Below are 25,535 nucleotides of genomic sequence, written 5' to 3'. Positions count from 1 at the left end.
TACAAGGTGGTATCAAACGTCAGATGGGTGGAACATCATATATCAAAGTTCGTTCATATATACAGAAAAGCACATACATGAGTGTGGAGTTTATAGCTTCTTTTTCATATCCCCCCAAAAGGTGACTAGCTTCAAGAGTACCTTTGCCAACTTAAAGGCAAAAAGGGGAAAAAAAATGAATGCTTTTTTACCTAACTCAGAGACCAGATGCGTGCATGATTTACACTTTATTGAGGATTGTTAAGTAAAAAGGAAAGAAAGAGAAAATTAATAATAATATATCAAAAATTTACATAATTCGACAATGTACGTACAAGCTAATTTTTCATAATGTCCACGCAGTGTTCGGTGCATGACACCAAGATACCTTGCACGTTAAGAAACTGTGAGATACATATATTTGCAATAATGACAATAATAATAATAATAAGTGAAACTACATTTAATCTCCTTGAATTTTTATTATTTTTGTAATATCTCACTCAAAGTTTAAAAACTCTCAATTTAATGTATCAAACTTTAAAAAAATTGCGATTTCATTCATTAATTGAGATTTTCCGTTAAATCCTAACGAAGAAAGTGAGAAATTCTCATAATACCCTCATTTTTTCTTTTTAAAAAAATTAATTGTTATTTAAGGATAAGTTTGTAATTTAAAAAGTTTATAGGGGTATAAGGGTTATTTTACTCTTTAACCGTCTGATTTAACCCCAAACCCTAATAGGAGGGGTGAAATTGTAAAAATTTGAAAGAGGAGGAAAAAAATGGGGGTGGGGTGGGTGGAAATGTAGCTTTTTTAACTAACTCGGGACCAAAGACGTTAGTCTCTTTTGAGTGGTTCAATTTGATGACAAAAAAACTTCCAGAAAATTCTTATTGTCAATCTTGCTTCTTCTTTTTCAGAGCAAATAGTACAAAGACATCAAAACAAGACACAAACATAACAGAAAAACACCAACAAAGAAAACAAAAATAAACAAACAAAGGAGAAGAAAAAAATGAAAAGGGGGAATCCTAAGGACAACAAACAATCAATGCAGGAACAAAATAGGAATGCTTCTACTTTTCTTGTCTTTTCTTTTTTTTTTCCAGAATTGAAGCAGTCTATCTAGCTAGTTAGATTATGAATAGGCCAGTTCCTATTGCGATGAATTTTACATAAAGATCAAATTGGGATAAGATTCAAAAGCTAGCAAGTTTTAAAGATAACGGGTTCCAACTTCTAACCAAGAGGAAGATTCTAGTTAATAAAGGAAGAAACAGCCTCTACTGAATCACCCTAAAAATGATAGTATTAAGACACTTCTTCGCAATGTGTTTTATTGCAAAAATAATGATTTTCTCTTGAGGTCTCGAGTTCAAAACTCATTAGGCTGGTGCTACCTCTTGTTTAGGGTTAGTCATCCGAGCATAGTCCGTGTTTCAAGACTCCGTTCCTAAAGTGGAGTTGGGGATGGGGCCAAGGATTGTAGATTCTGGCTGGGTGAATGAAAATAGCTTGATAAAAGAAAAAATGAATTTTTTAAGACGTTAATTCTTATTTTTAAATAACCATCATTTTAATATACCAAACGGGTCGTAAGTGTATCATTGGAAGTCGTGTAAAACATGAAAAAAAAAAAAAAAAAAAAAGAGATCACTCTCAATAAATAGGGGGAACAGTAGGGCGCTTTGGTGCAATAAAGAAGAGAAGGAAGCCCATAGTATTCGTCTGAATATGATTAGAAATAGTAGCTGTAAGATGAATGGAGCCAGAGACAGAACAGAGCCACCAAAGACCCCCCCCCCCCAACTTCTTTGATCTTCTCCTTCTCTCCCTCTCTCGCCATTATAATAGAGCGGGCCTCCAAGAACTAGGATTCCCCATACATATCGGATCTGCTGCTTTATCTCTTTGCCCCCTCACCCATATACCTCCCCCTGTATCAGTATATAAATATATATATATATATAATATATAATATATTCATTCATTTATCCACTATAGATAAGATAAGAGGACCCTTTGACAAATTTTATTATATCAATGAGCACAGCCTTCGGATTTTGATTTTCTGCAACAATTGTGGGAGATTTTATAAGAAATCCGTCCGTCCAGCCACCGATACGGACAAATGATGAATTTTATATGAACTCTCTCACCGTTACCGACCCGGATATCATAATCCGAGGCTTTCTCATGAGTTACAATAAGGTGATAAAACTTTGGAAGAAACAAGGACCAATCACAAAAGGACGTGTATCAATTGTGGCACAAACCTTTGGCAACTCTGTTTTTTTCTTTCTTTTTTCTGATTGGCTGCGATATCGTTGTCCATGGAAGCTTGTTTGTCACCACGGAATTTGATTGGACCACATATATAGTCGTCACGACGCATATGATCAACACAACAGGTTATGGTTGTCTCATTCCATGTGTGATTGGCTTGCAGTGTTGCTAGTTTGTTATTATGAGAAAAATCATCCAATGAGATAATATTTATGGTTGACAATTTTTGACACGATTTGTGAATTGAACATGAACCAATACAAGATTAATTGACGGATTGAAGTTGAGGAGTCTGATCCGTTTAATCAAATAGATCAGATTAGAGTTGACCTACATAGTTTTATATCCATATCCCGACACGTGAACACGAATTGCTTCCCTAATTAACATCATCTTACTATTCAACATACTCATACTATCCATGTAGGCATGTATTTGTTTGTGAAGACATTTGTTTTAGAAGGGTATATTTGTTAATATGTTTTGAAATGAGATTTTTTGTTTTGAGTTGTTTGTTAATGTACTTTTCTTCATAACAGAAAACAAAAACATAAACAAACATAGCGCTATAACTCAAAAATACAAGAAAAATAAATTTCAACTTGTTAATTTTGCCCTATTTTCATATTGTCAATTGAGTAATATTCTGCTTCACACCTATTTATCACACTTATTTTATATTAATTAACGTTACGTGTTTTAAATGGTTTTCGATTTCAACCACTTAGAACACTTCATGTCTGTCTGTGTGAAGAGTAGTAGCATCACTCTTTTCAATTTGATGCCTTTTTATTTATCTAGAGGGACTAGATGAGCATATACAATCTATGGTCTACCCAACAAAAGGATGTACTTTGGGGGTGTAGCCTAGCCAAGTATAAAGATGGCAAGCACTTGAGCAAAAAGAAAGACAAATACAAGAGGCAGCAGGTTAGTTCAATGTTGAAAAAGACCCAAAGAAAGTGACAGAAGAAATGAGATAGAGAAAGAGAGGCCCCATTTGCCTTTCGCCATGGTATAAGGTCATGTGTAAGTGTGTGTGTGCAACTGGATGAGAGAGAGAGAGAGAGAGAGAGAGAGAGTGGCTTAAACAGTAGTGTGGGGGATGCAAAAGGGGGGGCTGAGAGGGCCCAGTAGGTGATAAATTGATAATGGAAGTAGCCTTCATCCTCTCTGGATGTGTTCCCACCAATCCAAATTATATATGCAACCCCCATCCACCATTGCTTCAAGCTTCAAATAGCTCTATAATTTTGCAAGCAAAGCATGATTTGGACAATAGACTGTAATGTCTAGTCGCTGCATAAATATGCAAAAGTTATGTTGGGATTCACCTGCAAAGCCTCAAACATATCTAGGAGGAAGGAGATCTAGGGTTGTGACAATTAGCCAACAAACATATATATCTTTTTATTTCCATGTTTAAATTGGGTAGGAGGAAATTCTTTCAACTCGGTCTATTAAACTAACATTTGTTCTTAGAGCATGTGATTCTCACATGAATTATTAAAAGAGTAATAATATACACCACACTTTTATCCCGCTTTGCTGATGCAGCACTTGCAATTAGCCTATAAATCTTTTCTTTTCTTTTTTCCTTTTAAACATGAACTGATCTAAAGGCGGATTAATATTTATTACGTGAGAACCATGCGCTCCTAAAGATAAATGTTAATTTAATAAATTGGGTTGGATGTGAAAAATTTTCCAACTCTATACAAAGGAAAACTTCGGAACTGAATTATTTTAAGTTGGTAAATTTTCTAACTGATCATTAGTTGTCGCTTTAACTGCCTTTCTTGATTATACAAATTTGATAATCCATCAATCACTTTCGAGGTGTAAACTCAAATTAAGACCTTGTATGGTTTGTATTGCCTTAAACAAGCATATCACTTGATGAAATAGACTCTTTAACGACAAAAGGGAGACAAGAGCTTTGCTAATTGAGAACCAAATGAAAATCAAAACAGAGCTAGAATTGATTGATGGCTAATTTTCTCCCCCTCTTTTCACATAAAATAATGATTGTTTAAGAGAGACATGAGACTTTAATTAGAAAGTTTAGCTTCATAACCATGCTATTAATGGCAAATGAAGAGCTTATTTAAGAGAGTCTTTGCTATTTTTAGAAGGGAGTGGGCATTGGGACAAGCCCCTTAACACCCGCAGAATCTCCAGCTAAAAAGCATGCAAAGAACCAATCCGGAAATCCGGTGCTTCTCACGCTCCATATGTGAGAGTGGGGTGAAGATATCTTCTGCGGCCGTTCTGGTCTTTAATATCACTTAACAAATTCCCAGGTACCAAGTACCAATTACATGACCAAATACCCGTTTCGTCCCCACGTCACCGTTCTGACATGTCTGATCGAAAGCACCAGAGCTTGCCACGTGTAGGAATCCATGTGGGTCAATACGTAACCATGGCCGAGCTTCCCTCCATCCTTCACGGTGCCCCAAAAAAACTAAACGGAATTACTATTAAAAACCCACTTCGATAACTGTCCTACATCTCCCCTCATAATTTGCCTGAAAAATAATAATAAAAAAAAAAAAAAAAAAAACAACAACAACAACAAAAATCTTCAGAAATATCGGTGTCTGTCAAAATCCTTTAGAAGTGTGTCAGTCCAACTCCACTGGTCTCTTCAAACGACACCCCCACTTCTTGTTATAATTTAAAATTAGAGTTTTGAAATTTTTGATCTTCCGCTAATATGCTAACATTACAATTCATGTGACAATTCACGTGCTTTTATGTCATTGTCTTCGTAGTAACGACGTTAATCACTTTATCTTCTGTTTTATTTTGTTTGGATAATGTTTACGACTTATCTGAAAAGACCAACGATCAAATCGTAAATCGTTATATATAGAGACGTGGGTGTGCGGCCGGTTGAATATGGGTTTGACAAGAAAAATGTCACTTGGATTATTATGTCCGTTTTTAAGGAATTTATTATAAATATTAATATTAGTCATAATCTTATTATCAATGTGAACATGACACGGTAACATGTATAGGAGATGTCACTAGTCGTGGACATGAGGGGTGATGTGTTTCTTTTGACCATTTTTTGCAAGAAAATGACCAATCAATTTCTGTAATGTAAATTTATTTAGTCTTACTCCGATATTTTTGACTTTAACGTAAGAGCAATGCTAGCTACTTTTTATATTTAATTTAATTATTATATTTATCTTGTTTTAAGTAATTTATTTTTATATAGCTTTCAAGTAATTATTATAAAAGTTACTTAAAACACATAATAATCATGTGAAATTAGTGTGAATTAATAATAGTAATACTCTAAACGTAATAATAATCATTAAACATGAATCAATTAAGCACTTTGATGAAGATGATAGGTTAAACTCGTTTCGAATTTTGCTGCGACGACGTCGTAGACATGAAAATGGGGGAAAAAAAAAAATGAAGGTGATAACAGCGTTGTTGTGCTGCGAAATCCCGCTGACCCCGTTTGAACATCATCTGTAGTTCCGTTTTGCTTCGGACAGTCCCACGTGGAGGTCATGTCAGTAGGGCCCAGCGCCCACGGCCTCTGGTTATGGATACATTCGATGGCTCTCTGCCCCAGTTGCCTCACTATTCTCTCTCTCTCTCTCTCATTATAATCCCGGCCAGTTAGTGTCAGACTCCGGCGCTCCTCGTCAGACTTTCCCGACCACCTTTTTTCACTTTATATACCCTACACTCTCCTGCTCCTCACCTTATATACGACGTACAGCAAACACATTACACATACATTACGCGCACGTACTAAGCAATAGTCAGCAACACAGTGCCTTGGTCACAAAGTTGAAAGGCCTCGTGTGTGTGGGTGTGTGTGTTAGGCATGAGAAAGTGCAAGTTTGCCTAATCCTTAATATCTGCGGTACTTGCGCACTGCCTTCTTATCCACCAAGAGCACCAGAGCGAAAACCAGTGCCTTTTTTTTTTTGGCTTCTCTTTCTTTGTTTCTCAAAAGGGTAGTTTCGTTTTGGTCAGGGGGTGATGAACAGGGCCTCACCGGAGATGTTGCACTGTCTAAATGGGCCGGGGAACGGTACGGACGTGACGGTGCTGGAGAGGCAGAGGGCTCGCATGAAGTGGCAGCACCAAGAGCAGCAGGGGTATTTTGGGGGGAGTGAGTTTGGTGGTTTGTTTTTGGAGCCGGGTCAAGTTGGGAGCTTTCAGGGTTTGGTGGGTGGTGGTGACACGGTGCTCGGGGAGGTGGTGACCCGGTCGGTGAAACCCGACCCGGGTTCGGAAAATGGGTGGCCTCAGTTGGTCAATATGGGGTTTACAGAGTTTGAGATGAATTGTGCCATTTCAAGGACTTCTAGCTGCCCACCCACGGTGGGCCCACCGGCGCCGGAAGCCAAAGGCAAAGTGCCAGCGCCGGCGGAGAAGATGAGTTCTGCGGTTGGGAGAGAGAGCTTCAAGAAGAGGAAGGCAGATAAGATGCAGAACGCCAAGGTGGGTGAGTGTGTGTGTGTGTTTGTGTGTTTTATTGTCAGGATTGTAATTGTGTGAAGCTTTTACGATGGAGACTGTCAAACTATGCAAAGAAACAAAAGAAAAAGCCTCGTTTGTTTTTCAATGCGCCCATTCTTTTATTGTCTCTTGACTCTCGCGATTTTGCATGGGTAATTCGTGGCACTTGATTTCCCTATGTTTTCAACAGAATGCTCTGTTGCAGTAGAAATTATTTCACTACTTTGTTGAGATAAGTAGTTATGGCCTGCAAATTAGAGACCTTTTGACAAGTTATGGTGAAATTAGTGATGAAGATCTCTTCTGTTTATTTCTAGATTGTTGGGGATTTAGACGATTCCAAAGACAAGAGGAGCAAATTATGCGCAGAAGAGGGGGAATCAAAGATCGCAGAGCAAACCAGCGTCAAAGACAACAACAGAGAGACTTCTGCTGATACTTCAAAGGAGAATTCAAAAGCTTCTGAGGCTCAGAAGCTCGATTATATTCACGTCCGGGCACGCCGCGGCCAGGCCACTGACAGCCACAGCTTAGCCGAGAGAGTGAGTGGGGGGAGTTCTCTGATGTTTTCTTTCTTTAGGCGCGCGCACCATCTGACATGGTAAACAACTTTTCTGCAAATTGTGTGATTTAAGTGGTGTTTGTATGTATGTGATATTCAGGTGAGGAGGGAAAAGATCAGTGAGAGAATGAAGTATCTACAAGATTTGGTACCAGGTTGTAACAAGATCACGGGGAAAGCTGGAATGCTCGATGAAATCATCAACTATGTGCAATCCCTTCAACGTCAAGTAGAGGTAAAGCTTCACCTACTCGCTAGTCTTCATAGTCTTTTTGCTTTTGTTCATAATTCTTCAAATGTTCAATATTTCAATGTGTTCTGAATCGTTTCCTCTTATCATTGCAATATGCAGTTCCTGTCCATGAAACTAGCTGCTGTGAATCCGAGGCTTGACTTTAACATTGAAGACTTCTTTGCAAAAGAGGTAATGAAACATTCACTTAGTAAAACAAACCATGCACTATTCATGAATAGAGATTCAGCAATTTTGTTGTCAAGACATGTAGCAATTCGGATAACAAATATGAGAAAGCTGATAGGGTCTACTTGTCCAAGCAAGTTTTGGGCTGCCCACCTAGCGCCTACTTACTTGGAAGAGTGGGCTCCATAGGCAATCCTAACAGCAAATTGCTGAAAATTTAGATCCACTATTAATATGTTAACCATCCACTTGGTTTTGATAAAGAACGAGTAAAAATGACTGAAATTGACTCATTTTGAAACGGTCAATTTTTTTTTAAAGTGATTTTCCTATCCTTCCATTCCCTCGTGTAGCTTTAGGTGTCTATTTTCTGGTGTTTGTTCAATCACTAGTTGTCTCAAAAGCATTCTTCCTTGCGCGAGCTCAAATAACTAAAGCGAGAGAAAAATGTGGAGTCAGAGTTCGAATTCAAGACACATATTCTAATACAGTGTTAAATCATTGTCTGTCAAAAAAAAATTATAATTTAATTATGTCGTTTATACTTTTAACATTTCTCATTTGATATCAACAGATGTTTCCTGCTTGCTCAACTGGTTTTCCAACAATTGGAATGTCATCTGAAATGACTAATCCTGCCTATCTTCAGTTTAATCCGGTACAGCAGGTGGTTGCATGTTGTGGGTTGGATATGGGGATGAATACACCTGATATGGCACTTAGACGAACCATCAGTACACCTGCATCGATCCCAGAAACATATCTTGATACATCCTGCTTCGCTGTAATTGCTTCTACACTTGTTTCAATGCATTACTCTCTGTCTCTTCAAACTCTGTCAGTTTATATAAACTATATCAAACTTGCCTGCAGCAACTCCAGCCTTCTTCGACCTGGGATGCTGATGCACAAAACCTTTTCGATCTGGAGTTCCATCAAGGAAGATCGATATCCTTTCCATCCCAACCATTTACAGGTAGATAGGGCTTGCTAGCATCTCAATTTTTATTTTTCTTGCTTGCTTTCATCTCTCCATCAGTTTATGGTGGAAATGAAGTAAAGTGGGTATTTTTGACCTATGACAGAGACCATATAGTGCCCTGTTAATGATTTTGGTCAGAAAGTATTGTATCCCTTTTTATTGAAATGAGAAAAAGCTGCCTATAAGGATCTCTCAATCTTTTTCGTCCAAAATGATTAAATCCACATATTGATTCAGTGACCACAATAACACCCACAACTGTTCTGATAGAAAGAGGAGGCAATCAATGTTGTGGCGCGCTTTGACTCCATACCACAAAATTGCTATCACACCATTTAGTGGTGAATACACACCATACAGAGACTTGCTCAAAGTGAATTGGGTCTCCCTACTTAGATGAGCTAAGATTTCGCTTGGGTTTGCGATTTTAAAACTTGGGATTTGAAAGCGCCGACTTTTCTACGTTAAAAATGATTGGTTTAAAATTGTACTTTTGGGTCTACGAAATTGCAGTGCCAAACAAACTCTATGTCAACGAAACCCAGGATATGACGCCTTTTTTTGATTGTTTAATCAAAAGCACCAAATGGGCTTCAATCGTCTTTCACTATCAATTTTCCCAAGCTTCATGAAACATCATTTCTCATCCCTCATGCAAACAGTAACACATTTGCTACTCTTTTAAGTGTTGACCCTTAAACCCCTAAATTGTTTTTGCAGGTTCAGTTGAAGCTAGCAACCTAAAGATGGAGATCTGAATCAAAGTATCCATCATACAATTTCTTGGATAAGTTTACTCCACATGCCTTTGAGCCATATTCTTTTTTCTTTTTCTTTTTTTTTTTCTTTTTTTTTTTTTCCAGTTTAATTACATAACGTATATATTTTGTATGTATACTTGTGCCATAGTATGAATAAGATCAACACCTATTGACTTCAGCAATCTTCCTTCGTTTGCTTTCTGTAGTAATCATAACATAAATAGATTTAATAACGCTAAGGGTACTAAGAAAAGTTGATGGCGATAGATGAAAGGGCCAAGGGTGGGGCAGACACGAATAAAGAAAAAGACTTGGCCCATCTGGCTTACATATCCTCTGCAATTACAACTGTTTGATATTCTGATTAATTAAAACACTATAAAGATGACACCCATGTTTAAACTTAATTAAGTAAATTAATTAACCTTCATTCCGATTGAAGGAGAAAACAGTTCAAAAGCAAATCGTGCTCCAAGCTGTGATTGGGATGGAAGAACTGTCAACTGTACTTCACTATGTATTTTATATATATTTTTGACAAATCAAAAGGCAATACGTCGCTGTAATCCAGTGGTACAAGTTGTCCCTCCGTTGGATGATCCTGAGAGACAACTTCAAGCACTCTTGTGAAGGACAGATGACATGAGCCTACTGGTGGACCTTCTGAGTTCCCTTTTGGACAGTGTCAAATGTTGATTGAGACGCTGATAATTATGCAGCAGAATGAATACACTACCCATTACACAGAGAGAGAGAGAGATACAGTCAATTTGTTATAATGATCTCGCATTCTTATTAAGTGCTATATGGATATTATAGTTTTTACTACAAGTTTTTTACAAACTAATATGACAATCTACGTAGCACTTATCGTGTATTCGTGTTATCTACTAAAATGTAGGCTGTCACGTGGCAACTCATATGACACTTACTACGTTTACAAACTAACAAGATAGTTCATGTAATACTTACTCCTCCAACAATTAAAATGTGAACTGTTATGTGGTAGTCCACGTGATGCTCATAAAATGTAGATTGTCATGTTAGTTTGGTTGGGAATTACGGGGCGGTATGTGAGTAATGAGTTACCTCATTGCCGTATCATATTAGATAGGGGTTGAATGGTTCCTTCAGGAAATAATTATTTGATTTGGTAATTGTGATTGCCTAAGTAAAGGGTTCAAACGTCACTGCCTTTCTTTTGTGGCAAGGCCAGGAAGGGATACCTTGAACTTGAAGTGTTTCAAAGAAAAAGGGTAAACTGAATGCTTAATTAGGACTGACATTACTTGCTTAATCTTAATTAAGACCCTAAACAAATTAAAATTGCTACTAAGTTATTGAAATGGTCTCTCGTAATTGTGTTGTACATTTAACTAACCAACATTAAATCTCAAATTTAAGTGGTAAATAGAAGGTAAAGCTCTGCTTTTTCTAATCAAGTAAATGCAAGGTACTATCCTAATTAGCTTATTATAATATATATAAAGTAATATCTAAGATATTTCCAAATTAATTTGTTAAATATCAAATTTTAAAAAATGTAATTCTGCTCATTAGTCATTATATATATGAACTTTGGTAGTGTATCATGCTGGTTAAGCTATTGATAGTGACCCTCATTGAGACTAATTTAACCATTTGCTTCCAGCCATATGACGAAGTGGTGATGAATTCAGCAATAGTAAACTGAAGGATTAATAACATTTAGCTCATTTTAACTACCACTCATTTACATATTATCTTTACAAAAAAAAATAAATAAAGGGTCTATTAATCAAAATCGTTAAAAGGGACGGAATATGTCATACACGTGATTTTTTTAAACGTGAAATACTAAAATAATCCGAATTGAAAAACTAAATTTACTTAGCTAGCCTCAAAGTTATAAAAAAATAAAATGATAATAATAATAACTCAAATTTAAAAATACAAAATACAAAAACAAAAACAAAAACAAAGAAGCAAAATGTGGCTGGGTGCTTGGCCACCCCTCCCATGTTTCGGATAGGACTTATGTTGGCTTCGTCGGGAGGTTCGCGTAGTTTGTTACGACTCTAGATGAAGTTGCGGGGTTTACCACCACACCACATCCTCTCCTGATAGACTTTTCGTTATTTCGCCAAAAAGAGCACATAAATGTCACGTGTGATTTTGTTTGTTAGATTTAACAATCTTAACTCATGGAATGAGAGTTTTTGCCTAAAAAAATTGTAGTTTAAGGAGCTTGAGTGTGACTGTTGGTATTTCGTGGGGTCAATGTATAAATGAGTGATAGTTGAAAGGAGGCTAAAGGTAATCAACCCTAAATTGAAATAATGGCCCTTGCCCCCCAAAAAATAATAATAATGTGTTATTTTTAACTTTTTTTGTTAATATATATATATATATATATATATATATATGTGAAGACATGACTATGAAGGTTGGTGGAAAGTTTTATGGCATGTTTGGGTGAAAAGTATTTTTCAAATACTATTTTTCAAAGTTCAAATTCTACTCAGATTTTATCTAATTTTGTCTCAGATTTTTTAAACCATCTAAACATAATTTCAAAAAGCAAATTCTCTCGGTATTTGCAATTTTGAATATTTTTCAAAAAAATCACACACCCAAACGAGCAATTAACCTCGCTTTATTCTAGCAAGGTTAATTCCGACAAGAATGTTATGCAGATATGAATATATATTAATTAAGAACTAATTTAGGTTTAGAAATAGAAATATCCAAAAGTGTTTTGTGGTCTCTATCTTGTTTCAAAAGGATTCTTAGAACCCAAGTAAAAGGGAAGAAAAAAAGTGGTAGTACTCAGAAAAGTATGACCCATTTTTGTACAAAAGATCATGCATTCACACCTCCTCTGCATTCGTCTATGATTCCAGAAGATACACGTTTTTCAGGTCAAGTAAAGAGAACAATAATAGCTCCTATGATTAGTCTTTAATTAAACTGGAAAGATCTTAATCAAAAAAGTCTGAAATGATGGACCTCTATTCCTTAATTTGACTCCAATAATAGTTTCATCCTCCCTTACTTTTAGTATAAGGATATTCGTAATCGCTTGTCCGAATTGCATGTATAGAGTTCACTTGTCTTAAGTAGTTTGAGGTGCAAAAGTCGGACTTTAAGATTGACAATTTTTTACACGATTCGCGAATCCGACACGAAATTAGCGGGTTAAAATTTAGGAGTCTAACCCATTTAATGAAATGAATCGGGTTAGAATTAACCAATATTATACCCATGCTTCGACACGACTAGAACCCGATATTCAACATTTAGGACTGACAATTTTCTACATGACTCGTAAACCCAACACAAAATTAATAGGTTAGGATTAAAGGGTCCGACCCGTTTAAATAAATAAGTCGAGCTAAGATTAAACTGTATAATCTTATACTCAAACCTCAACAAGACTCGAACCTAAAGCATGAACATGAATTGCCACTCCTATGCAAGACCTAGCTAGCCGAAACAGGTGAGCCCGACACATGTTCTCTCTATCGGGCTGCCGAAATTGCACGCAATTTGAACAATTAATTGCAGTGCACGCAATTCAGACAACCAGTTGGAGAGACTCCATAAAATTATGGAACTTATATCTTAATTTCAGTATACAGGGAAAGAGGGTTAGGTTGCTGCAATGGTTGAGGGACCACTAAAAAGGTTGCCTACACGTTCATTGCATCTTCTTGCTTTTGGAGTGAAGAGGAGCCTCAGCTTTCCCTCACTTTCAAGCCATAGGTAATAGCGAGAGGTGTGGGTCTGGCCTGGCCTCATTCATAGGCAAGATCTCTTTGATTCTCTTTGTTCCTGTTAGATTGTGATATTGTCATCTCCCTTTCTTGGGTCCATTTCAGCTTTGTGTCTAAATTTTCTCTTCTAATCTTTTAGGGTTTTTCTTTTTTTCCTCTCCACCTTCCACTCACAAGGTACAAGTTTTAAGGAATAGGAAGCTAAAACCCACAAAAAGATTCTCTTGGCAATGTGTATGTGTTAAGGGTCACTCCCCAAGATTTGTTCCTTGCAAGTGACCCCTCAAGTTGTGTCCCTTTCTTGTAGGAGAGAATCCTACAAATAATCTATGCAACCCTAGGAGTTAGATCTTTCTATGGTTCTAAATAGCCGCAGAAAAGATAAGGGTTTTTTTTTTGTGAATGTGTTTTGGGTTTTTTTTTTTTTTCTTTCTTTGCTTTCCCATTAGGCATTCGAATTTAAAGGTGATTCTTGATAAATATTCAGTAGAAAGAGTACGAGATTTCCTCTAGTGGTCTTCAAACTCTAGGCGAAAGTGCATGAAGAATTGAAATTTTAAAGACTGACTCTTTCAACCACTCAAGCATTCAACCCCTTCTTGCTCTGCCCGTCTTATATATCTATGCACGGGACTCATAAGTAACAGAATAGTACTATAGTTTATATTTCTCAGCTAATGCAGATTTTAAGAATTATTTAGGGTGGGAGAATAATTCCAAGTCATTGTGGTTAGGCAATCTGAAATAGATTTTTCTAACTTGGAATTCCAGGCCCCACCAAGCCTTGGTACAAGGACTCGTGCTAGGTCCTAAATTTCATTGTCAAGCGTAGGCCAGCCAGGCTCAATTAAAATCTTAGGAGGCTAATATTTGATTTAATTGGTTGGGCAAAATTTCTTTCAACCCAATTTATTAAGCATATAATTCTAATATGCATTTTAAAAATGAATGTAAAAATCATACTCTAAAAAGATATTAACTTTTATAAAGACATGGCATAAACTAGGTTTTTTTGTGCCCTCCGATAACAATAGGCCACATCAGCCTATTTCACCATAACAAGTTTAGCCGAAAAGTCGAAAACATGAATCAAGAGATGAAACCCACCCACTCCTCCATTCCAAAAAAGAGTTCTTCCAGAAAAACTACTCAAACGAAAGAAATAATTAATGATGTTGAAGAAAAACCCTCTTCATTAAATAAATAAATATTGAAGAAGAATAAGAAGAAATTCTGAACCAAAAAAAGGCACAGAAGCCGAATGAAGATGCAACTGGAAGTCCTAAGAAGATGAAGAAAAAGAGGAAGGATAAAAGGCCTAAAGATGATGGGCTTGTAGATCCACTTTCTTGGCCTAGAAAGAGGATGAAGGATGCAGAAAGAGTAAAGTAATTTGCTATGTTTGGTTTCTGCAAATAATTAGATTAAGAGAGAGTGGGAGAGAGACCGAGGAACAGAGGATTAGGTGGGTTTCATATCTTTTCCTTGGTTGATTCAGTGTATTTGTCTCAAATTGTTATGGTGTTCCAAACTTACATGGCCTACTATTATTAGATGGCTCAAAGGATTTGGTTTATGTCTGGTCCTTATAGAAGTTATTCTCCTCTCCAAATTAATGGATAGTTTTAAAAATGCATGAGAAAATCACATGCTCATGTCAATTTAATAGACTGAGTTAGAGAAATTTCCTCTAATTGGTAGTATAATTAATAGATGTAGTGTACTATTTTTGGATTGTTTTTACATACTCACAAAAATGAAAACATTTACCCAATTAGGTTTTACCTTTAAATTTTAAACCATATTTTCGAATTTTAAACCTACATTATTTTCCTTTCCCAACAACAATGCCAACAAAATAGTGATAAATAGAATGCATGTTTTTCCCCCTTTGTAACCTTTTCCCTATTGGCTTAGAAGAAGAAGAAGAAGAAGAAGAAGAAAATGCATGTTTTTGGCCAACCTACGGGCATTTTTGAAAGATTTTTAATGCTTATTTATTTCATAAAAATGCATCCATTGCAAATATGGCAGGTAACTTTGATTTCAGAGATCACTTTTCTCAGGCTAAAGAATGTCATTCTTCTGCAAAGTCCTGCACTCATACTGAAGCGGAATATTCATTCTCCTCTAATTTCAGATGTTCTTCTGCTAAGAACATCATGGTGCTGAAACAATTCAAATGAAACCAACGTGGGCTAAGATCGGTGTATTCATGTCGTGAATGTATACAATTGAGAGGGTGAGGATCGTAAACCCATCAAGGTGCAGCTTAGTGGTCAACGACTCAAGGGCAGGCTTGAAATGAGCTGTAGACTCAGATATTCTGAGTACGATTCTGCACTAGGAGTTCCCATACCTGATACACGGTTCTAGAGGGTGAGGTCGTATATCCAGGGTTTACTCTTCAGGGATGGGTCCAAAGGGCCTTGCCTCGGTGATGTTCCACATCATCCAAAAAAATAGAGAGAAAGAGGGTGAGGATCAAGTTCCAGTATCTGCAAAGTTGGGACGGCTACTTTATAGTAGCAGAATCTATTATTCATTTTGATCTACTGATTGAGGTGAGAGGATGGGAGTATGAGACAAGGGAAAACACCCCCAACCCATGGGCAGAATTTATAAACTGAATGACTCGGATTACATTGATATCCATATAATGGACAAGAGAAAAAGGGAGAATATAGTTGCAAATTATGAATTACCAACCTCACAAAGCTAAAAGCAATATCATAGATAAGCTAAAATGGTAGGGCTTTTTAAAATGAGCATTCCATTAGGATTATATTTTTAGTTTTCCCAAATTGTTTCTTATGCTACTGTCGTCCTATTTTCTCACCAATTCTAACAGAGAGGGCATATGTATTGGTCTATGCATCTTAAACTTCAAATATCAAGCAAGGACTTTAGATGGCCAAGCTCACTGGAATAAAAGATAACATGGACTACTGCACGGGATAAGCTAGACAAGAGTGCATTTATGTTCAAGCTTGATCTGATCCACCTAGAGCAGAGGTTTAAGAGTTGCTCTTCTATTTTCTTTGGTTCTAGAAGAGTGCTCTTCAAGCTGTTGGTGTTAAGGAGAGACTAAGAAGTAGTAGTGACAAAAAGGGAAAAATTAAAGCTCATACAATTCCATGCTTGAGAGCTTTGGGATGATACCCTACAAATATTGCTATAATGTAGACCAAATCCATCACCTCAAAAAATTGCATATGCATAACAACAGCTAATTCAAATAAAACATTAATAAACTATATAAATTGGTCACACTATTATATAATGCTCCTTCTCATTACAAAATCACTACCTTTCACACAAAGAAAACCTGCAACTATCTACAACCAAGCAAGCTATTATTGAAAACCACAACAATCAGGACTTACAGAAAACCTGTGACTATCTTCAGTGCCATTCACTAGATCAACGACTCATCTCCAGCTTCTGCCAATCCAAGATACAAATCGTTAAGAACTATCACTTACTAAAAGGAAAATTAAATGATTTCATTAGTAAGAAATTATACCTTTCCCGGGAACAATTATAACAGGTGCTGATTTACAGTGGTGGAAGCAATACTCACTCACACTTCCCTGCAGTACACTGAAGTCCCAACAACAATGAAATCAGCAAAGAAAGAGGCAGAGAGGGGGGTGGATGGGGTGGGGTGGGGTGAGGAATGAACCTTTGAACAATGCCTCTGCCTCGGGTACCCATGACCACCGCTGCAGGCTTCAACTTTTCTGCTTCCTTGCAAATTACCTTACGAGGATCCCCTTCCACAATCCGAGCCACAGTCCTCACCTATTCCACATAGACCATTTAAATTTGATGATAAAAATACTTAAAGCAACAACAGTGGGCAATGGTCAGATTTTTAAAGTGGAAAATTTATCTATAAAACCAGTTTCTGATAAGTTGAGGTATATATATATCTGGGAAATAGAGGGAAAAAGGAAGGGGGGGCATTCATATATTTACTTGGCAACAGTATATCCCATTAGGTTAAGCGTAGTGATAACTGAAGTTAAGGAAATTACATACTTGATAAATGAAGTGCTCAAGAAACAGAGAAAAACATTGGGGATGGAAGAGTCTGCTTATACAAGGTTCCCACTTGTTCATATATTATATAAAAGCTGAATTACAAACTGGTTGGATACAACTTGTTTGAAGATAGAAGAAAAGAGTGAATTAAACTGCAACATTTAGCTTGAGTACGTGAATAACTTCCTGTGAAAGTGTCACAACATATCATATTGGTAGAGCAGAGAGAAGTGCCACTTAATAAATTAGCTGAAACAAGGAATGTAGGTCACTAAGGCATTAACTATAAATTTAAGCTTCAAAGAAAATCACACATAAAATTTTAACAATTATTAACATCTTGATGTGTCGCTTGAATTTGAGGAGAACATGAACAAACAGGGGCAACCTATCTCAACAATAATAAGAAAGGGGGCGAGACTCATGTACCACACTCAATTAAACCTTACCTTAGAGGGATTGTTTTCCTTTCCTTCATGGACACTAAGTTGCATTTAAATTAGGGTTGTAATCGAGCCGAACCAAGCCGACCCGAATATTGAATGTTTAAGCTCGGTTCATTTAATTTTTTTTCTAACTCAAGCTTATCACCGAGCTAAATAATCTGTTCAAGTTTGATTCATTATTTTTCAAACGAGTTCGAGCTTGTTCACGAGCTACTCAATTAACTTATTCATTTCATATATAAAGTAAATGTCGTGATTTTTTATTTTTATCTTTTTGTCAATTCATATTGATTATAAGTTATTTAATTATTGTTAAGTTTTGTTATTTGAGTGATTAGATAAATTAACTCAAATCTTAAACAATCTAATCTCAAATTTATATGTTTATCTTATAATATTCATTACACAACATTTTTTTTTTTTATGACGAGGATCCCTTCCTAGGCAGGGCCACTTCGTATACCCAACTCAATTAGGTAATTCAAACCCATGCAAAGCGCCCCCTCCATACGGACTAGGTAATACTCCGACTTCGCCCACAGGTTGGCCCCAAAAAAGGGATTCAAATCTTAAACCTGATAGAAATGCCGCCAATACCAAGGCCCTTACCACTTGAGCCATATATACATAAACACACACACACACACACACACACACACACACACACACACACACACACACACACACACACACACACACACACACACACACACACACACATATATATATATCAAGACTCACAATTACAATAATTCAAGCTATATCTATTATATTATGAAGAGAATTCATTTTTATCTTTTTAAATACTTAACATGTTCTCATTACAAAGTTAAAAATAATATTTCAAAAAAAATGAAGTTATACAAGCTTATACGATCCGAGCCCAAGCTTGTCTAACAAGCAACTATGTTCATTTACAACCCTACATTTAATGCATCACCTTTTCTCAACAAAAGACCAAACCGACCTCAATCTTATGGTTAGCTGATTTTCCACTATTATAACATAGGACCAATTATTTTGTTGTTGCCCTAGAGCATGTGATGTGCGCAACAAGGAATTTGGCAGACGAAGCATTCTCTTTTTTGAATTTTGGAGTGTGCCGCACAAGGGAAAGAAGAGAGATTTGGAGCGTATCAACAAAGATAGGGGAGGCAGCCCTACAGAAGAAAAATATAATTTTCTCTTTGTATATCTCAACTAGAGAATTCAACAGCAAAAGAAAATTTTTTTCCTTGAATTGGATAGTCAGATTTGAGTGCATTGGGATTTTGGGTTTGAGCATTTTTCTTACCATTATTTTGTACTCCCTTTGGTTAGCATATTTTTTCCTAATTGTCTCTACCCGTTAATGTGTCTCACATTGGGGGAATCACATAAATTTCCTTTGATCTTGCGTATTTTTGTTTAGTGTTATTTACTGTGATTGTGATCCATTGCACAGCAAATAAAGATAATTATAATTTTAGGCAGGCTCTGTGAAACAATATAATCAACAACAGTGGATTTCGGTGTATATCAAGTAATTGCTAATGCATAAATCTAATATGTTAAGTGTTATGTAAAGAATCAAATTTTTAGTATCCAATATTCTTGACTCAAATTGAGCACATTAACACAACTGTCCCACTTAAACCCTCTAGATTGAAACTAGAAACTGCATCCAGTTTGAGTTTTGAGTAGCTTGCACATGAGTCCCAACTCCCACGCTACAGCAAGGGATGCCAAGAAGGGATCCTAAATGAACCAATAAAACAAGTTTGATGGTGCATGACCTTAATTATAAAAATATGAACCTCATTTAATTAACAAAGCAAGATGATTAAGGTTATACGGCCATCACAGCAATATACTGAAATCAGAGTGTATGACATGGACCTTAAACAATGGGAACGATTATTTTCTGTGATTTTTTTCGATTGTATCTCAAGATAAATTACCACTTGTCTAAGAACGCAAAGCTGATGAGAAATAGTGAATTTGATCACTTAATCAACATTTTAACCCTCTCCCCTCAAGTATAAAGCCAAAGTTAATTTCATCACATAATTCAATTGTGGGCCAGAATCCTCATGTGTTGGTTCAGCGTTGGAATTGTTAACTTAAAACAGAAGGTAGAGGGGAGGTAAGATTCAAATTCAAATTCCCATACTACTCGTCTCCAAAAACCTAAGCTGATGGGAAATAATAAGTTTAATCACTTGATCAATACTCTAACATCCTTTTTTATTTTATAAGTAATCGAAATATCATTAAAAAGCGGTACCTAGATATATTCAAGAGAACTCTAACATGCTTTATGCATTACTTGTTTCATAAATTCAAATTGATAATATCCATTTTTTCTTGAACCAAAGAATAGCCTTACATAGATATCGTTGCTCTCTATTTTTCTTCAATTAGAAAAGTTAATTGCAGAAAATAAATGAACGAAAGAAGACGACTCACCATGGCAACTTCAAAAGCCTCAACCGCAAGCTTCTCCATAAGCACCTGGCTCGTGTTGTAAACGGCATCGTTGTTCACGCCTAAACAAAGCAAAGCCCACAAAAATTATCCCTGAAAATTTTACAATCTCGAAGATAAATATCGGAGAAAGAGATCAACTAACTGGAAACAGCATGGAGGAGATGGACGGTATCAGCGAGCCTGCAGAGGTGGATGATGGCCCAATCAAAGGCGTGCTTGCTTTTGGGCCCGTGATCCACGGCTATCAGTATGTCCCGGCCTCGCCTCCTCTCCCCTGTCTCTCTTTCCAGCTCTGGCTCCGCCTCTGGCACTATCGGTATCAAAACAGGCAGCTTGACGTCTCTCCAGCCGTACTCTTCCCGATCCTCCACAACCGTTTCCATTACCAACGAAACCCAAAGAGCTCGGTACAACAAGGTGGCTGTTTTTTGTTTCAGAAAAAATCGGATTATTTTTTTTTTTTTCTTGTTTTTGTTTTTGTTAAATCTTCCCGGTCTTCGAGAAAGTTGAAATGATTGGTGGTGGGCTATTGCTTTTGTGCCACCTGCCAAAGCACTTCCGTTCCGTGTTCAAATTCCGCGCAAACTGCCTTTTTTTTCCTCTTCTTTGGCTCTTGGTCTGTTGACTGTTTTTTAAAGTATTTATTTAAAAACAATAAATAACGTAACATAATTTACTGCGTTAAATATACTAATTTTAAATTTTAACTATAAAATAAATAGTATTTATTATTTAATTTTAATCATGCTAATAAAATCTATTTAATTTGAAATTAAGAGATGAATTCTATTCCTTCTAGAGGACTCTAAGACCAAAAAAAACAAGGATAATATATTTTATAATTAGGATTTGGATTGAAATTTCTTTGCACCAAAATGGCTCCACTAGGAGAGAGTCAAAGAGGCAGGGATAGAAAACTTCTAGATCTACCGGATGGAACCAAAATGAGCGACAACGCATGTAAAACCCATGAGAACCACTACAGCGTGTGGCGTGCGTTGGGGTCCGGCGGAGGGACTAAGGGTGATCGTGTGGTTGAGGAGAGGTGTGTGGCTAGTGTAGGTGGAGGGAGTGTAGTAAATATGGCATTGTTATGGGTCCACAGTTATATGGAATGAGGATTTTATGTTGAATAAGAATACTTTATAGAGAAGAGATCGAGGCACTTATTAGATAAGGACTTATTGCCCATAATTATTTTAGTAGTAGAATAAAAGTCTTGCACTTCTAGTATGATTCTCATAGGATTGTATTAAGGGACGTATGTTCTGGTGGATAAGAGTCATGTTATCTCAGTAGGACTCTATTTTAGTAGCAGTATTATTTCATTTCTCTAATATGTGTATTCAATATATATAAGGAGGAACCTGATCAATAAAAATTAAGCAAAGATTAATATTATTCAACTCTAGAGTTGATTTGGAAAGTGTTAGAATTTCTCGAATTACCCTTAATCTATCCGTTATATGCTTGAGAAATTAAGCCCATAACAAGCCTCCAAATACCAAAACCAAAGAGCAATATATATATATATATATATATATATATATATATATATATATATATAGGGAAAGGAGAAAATAAAAAGATGTTGGACAATAATTATTCAGGTGGGGGTGGTGCATATGAGAGTTCTTCCCTCATCTATGGAGGAGATCAAGGGAGGCTTTGTTGAGGAAGAGAATTTTGGGAGAGAGGGTATTTCCCGTCTAGTATAAGACTACATACTCTTGTCTATACATAGGTAAAATGGTTGCTAATATTTCAAATCAGTGCCTATTCCAATTGTTAGTTTACCATAGCCGTTTCTCTAGAGGAAGAGAAGCTCTTCCTTCTATCTAGAAAGTATAAGCTTTTTATCCACCTTGTGAGGTTTTCCACCACCTCTGGCGGGTGTTCCAAGGGAGGAGGGATAGATCATACTCCCTCCCTTCTCACTTCTCCCCTTTGTAGTCCTCTTTATGTGTTCTTTCTTTGTGCATTTTCTATTTTTTTTTACTCATCTTCTCCCAAAAATCGCAACATCAGCCCCTCCACCCCCTCCGACCTCCACTCTGCTCCCTTTAAGTGGCCTACACTCAAGATAGATTGGAACTCAGATTGTTGCCTTTCCAAGCCAAATCTATTCTCCCTCCAAGCCAAATATATTCCCTCTCCAGCAGTCTCATCCACCGATGCATACACCATCTTATTCCTTCGGCTCTCCGCTCTTATCCACTATCTTCCGCGCCTCCTTGTGTCTCCCACGCACCAAAGCGTGGTTCTCACGCACCGACTCATGGATCTCACACGTCCATCAATAATCTCCAAGTGCCACCCCTCGCTGCTTCCTCTGTCGATGTTGCTGCTTTTTTGGGTTTTTTTTGTTATTGTTCTTTTTTGTGGGTTTTAGTCTCCATGTTGGAACGTGGTTTCATCTAGTAGTTAAAAAAGACTTTATCAATTGGAGTTTATCACTCCTTGTCAACGGGTCTTGAATCTTGATCAATTGTTGGAAGTGTCTCCTCCGCAACAACTTCTTTATTGTGGTTGTTGCAATTTTCATGTGGGGGTTCGGAAAGAGTTGAGAGATCTTTCGAGGTTCGTACCCCTTCTTGCGCCTCTTGATTGTGCGTATATGGTACGCTATTTCAAAACACCTTAACTGGCAGCCAATTTTCTAGGCATTTGTGCCAAGAATTTATGTGTGTCATTCATTTGACACATTCCCTTTTAATTTATATTTTTTTGCATTGCTTTTGTTGTACGGAGGTTTATTGTTGGTTCACTCAACCCTTTTTCTGTGTTTTATTTTGATGTAATCGTCACTTCCCACCTTCCCCTCTTATTGCTTAGGCCAAAAAAAAAAAAAAAATACTAGTTTGCCAATCACAACTCACAAGATCTACAACCTCCATGTCTTTCTTTTCGTATGAGACCTTGAATTCTACATATATTTTTAATATAACAAGTAAATTCAATAGATAAATGCGAGTCTAATAAACTGAAGTAAAATAATTTTCACTAGCTCAATTTTTTTTAAAAAAAAATATCTCCCTTATTTTTTTGACTTCCAACCATCATATCATATCAAAGTTGGGCGACCAATTTTAGAAAAGTTTTTTGAATAGTGTATCATTTCGGGCTAGGAATGAGCCTATGGGCTTAGGGTGCGTTTGAAATTGCGATTTCGTAGACAATAAGTGCGATTTTAAACTAAATCGCAGAACATATATCGTTTGGGAACTGCGTTTTTAAAAATTACGATTTGAAAACGCAGAAAATCTGCTTTTTTAAATCACAGATAAGATAGTGCTTTTTTGAAAACGCAGAATTTTAAAGGTAAATTCGCGATTTTAAAGGCTAAACTGCGATTTTACCAAACGCTTAACTGCATTTTTAAAAATCACTTTTTTCAAATCGCACATTTTAAAATCGTTATTTTAAATCGCACTTTTTGAAATCGCAAACTCAAACGAACCCTTATTTGTGCCATGTTTATGTTTTTATCTCTTTCCAAATGAAGGGTCGCAACACCCTGAGGTCTCATAAACTAAATCACATATCATATCAGTTGGATTAATGACATAGGTAATATTCTTATTTTCTTTTTATTCTTTTTTAAATTTAAAATGTACTACATATAGCATTACTTTTAAGTTCCTAATGTTCTATTACATTACGCATTACCATACATCAATCTTACACCAAGACACATAGGACGTGAAAAACATGCATGTGAATTCCATATACATAAATCTCACACCCGATATGCTTTAGTGTAAAAAGATTGATATAGGATAATTTGATTTAAGAATAACGCATCCCTATATTCTTCGAGGGAGGAAGTAAAATTTGAATTTTAGGAAATGAAAATGAAGAAAGTTAAAATTAGGTATTTTTAGTAGCTAATTTATCTCCAATCACATATCAACACTCTGCCTAACCTCAAACCCACCAATAACCTTGTGATGAGAAAAAATGGACATATGAATAACTTTGCTATCATCAAATTTAATCGTTGACTTGATTTTATTCCATCTATCAAAATCAAATTTAATTATAAAAACCTTTCAAAATTTATTTTGTTTTCAACACATATTTTAATAATCAACCTAAAACACAATGCACTCAAAATTATTACATCAAAACACCTTTTAAAGAAAAGAAGAACCTCTAAAAATCGTAACCTAGCAGAGCAAACAATTTTCAAAACAAAGTCCTCAAAACTCAAAAGCCCCACAGTTTTCAAAGAACATGTGACAGGTACTACCTTACTATTAATCTAGTGCGTTCTACCGAACATTTGAAATTTCAACTTTTTCTTTCACACAAAAGAAGCACTAATATTGAAAATCTAAACAATCAATTAATAAAAAAAAAAAGGGAAAAAATCAAAGCCAAAAAAAAAATTAGATCAATCGCTGTGTCAAAGACGGAGAAGGTACTCAGAATCTTGTATGAATGGATGAGACAAAAATCCTCACGTTAGATTCAGATTAACGAGATCTTATGTAAACTCATCATCATCGCACCTTCTCCTTCATATTTCGTATATCAACAAACGCTCCGGCCTCCGTGTGTTTGTGTATGTAAGAGAGAGAGAGAGAGAGAGCCGACGAGATTGAGGGTTAGGGTTTGCTCTCTGTTATTTATAGCCAAGACGATCTTCTAACTACGGGAATACCCTTTCGAAAAGCTAACGCGAGCCCAAGCATACAACCCCTTTTCGGCCCAATTTAATTTGTTGGCCCAGTTTATCCATTTGTCCACAACCTCTACAGCAAGGAAGAGGGTTTATTCCATGTTGAGCAGCCCAAGGGCCAATCAGCCTCTATCAACTATGGCGCACAAAAAATAAAAATAAAAATTATAATGATATTCTTCGCACATATTTATTACACAAATTTTACAGTGATTAATATGGCGTATTATAAGTGATTTATTTTTTTTGAAATATTTGACATAAAAAACCATTTAAATCACGTCACATTAATTTGTGTGAAAAGTAACATTACGTGAAAAAATAAATCTTAAAAATCATCAATTTCATCAATAGCTACGACAAATAACAAAATAGAATCCTATCAATTTCAAGTAAAATGGTGAGGATTTATTTTACGGTCAAATTTTTTTTTTTGTTGCATTTATGGACCTGCACGTAGTGCCACATCATTTAATTTTAAATGACCTGTCAACATAGACACCATTAGATTTGTAAAATTATATTTAAACTATGAAATAGATCGATCCTATGACATTAATTACCATAGCGTTTGTCTTTTTTATCAATTTAGCATTTGCCACCACAGTACTTATTATAGTACTTATTATATTTCATCTC

The 25,535-nt window shown here is 36.2% G+C and overlaps 2 protein-coding genes and 1 non-coding gene across 4 annotated transcripts; 1 reads left to right on the top strand and 2 right to left on the bottom strand.

Annotated features, from left to right (window-relative positions):
* Positions 1–5,882: 5,882 nt before the first annotated feature.
* On the top strand, positions 5,883–9,677 carry LOC133881961 (transcription factor bHLH63-like). 2 transcript variants are annotated; one of them, XM_062321037.1, is made up of 8 exons: positions 5,883–6,167; positions 6,281–6,751; positions 7,087–7,311; positions 7,432–7,566; positions 7,684–7,755; positions 8,327–8,536; positions 8,626–8,728; positions 9,455–9,677. In XM_062321037.1, the coding sequence occupies exons 2-8, from the start codon at positions 6,287–6,289 to the stop codon at positions 9,490–9,492; spliced, it is 1,248 nt and encodes a 415-aa protein (XP_062177021.1). In that variant the 5' UTR covers positions 5,883–6,167; positions 6,281–6,286; the 3' UTR covers positions 9,493–9,677. The 2 variants fall into 2 exon arrangements, with proteins under 2 accessions (XP_062177021.1, XP_062177020.1); XM_062321036.1 differs by having other exon boundaries at positions 5,883–6,751.
* Positions 9,678–16,480: 6,803 nt separating this feature from the next.
* Positions 16,481–20,736, bottom strand: LOC133882824 (universal stress protein PHOS32). Its single transcript, XM_062322046.1, has 5 exons — positions 20,355–20,736; positions 20,192–20,271; positions 16,936–17,054; positions 16,777–16,853; positions 16,481–16,694 (listed from the first exon to the last, which is right to left on the bottom strand). Exons 1-5 carry the CDS (start codon positions 20,593–20,595, stop codon positions 16,669–16,671), a joined length of 543 nt encoding a protein of 180 aa, XP_062178030.1. The 5' UTR covers positions 20,596–20,736; the 3' UTR covers positions 16,481–16,668.
* A 3,901-nt stretch (positions 20,737–24,637) lies between these two features.
* Positions 24,638–24,725, bottom strand: LOC133882986 (small nucleolar RNA U30). The gene has a single exon (XR_009902799.1). It is a non-coding gene; the product is annotated as a small nucleolar RNA U30 (small nucleolar RNA).
* Between the last annotated feature and the right edge of the window lie 810 nt (positions 24,726–25,535).

The sequence above is a fragment of the Alnus glutinosa genome, chromosome 11 (assembly GCF_958979055.1).
Source record: "Alnus glutinosa chromosome 11, dhAlnGlut1.1, whole genome shotgun sequence".
Classification (NCBI taxonomy): Eukaryota; Viridiplantae; Streptophyta; class Magnoliopsida; order Fagales; family Betulaceae; genus Alnus; species Alnus glutinosa.
Note: the sequence above shows the minus strand (reverse complement) of the source record. Positions and strands in the feature narration are given on the sequence as shown.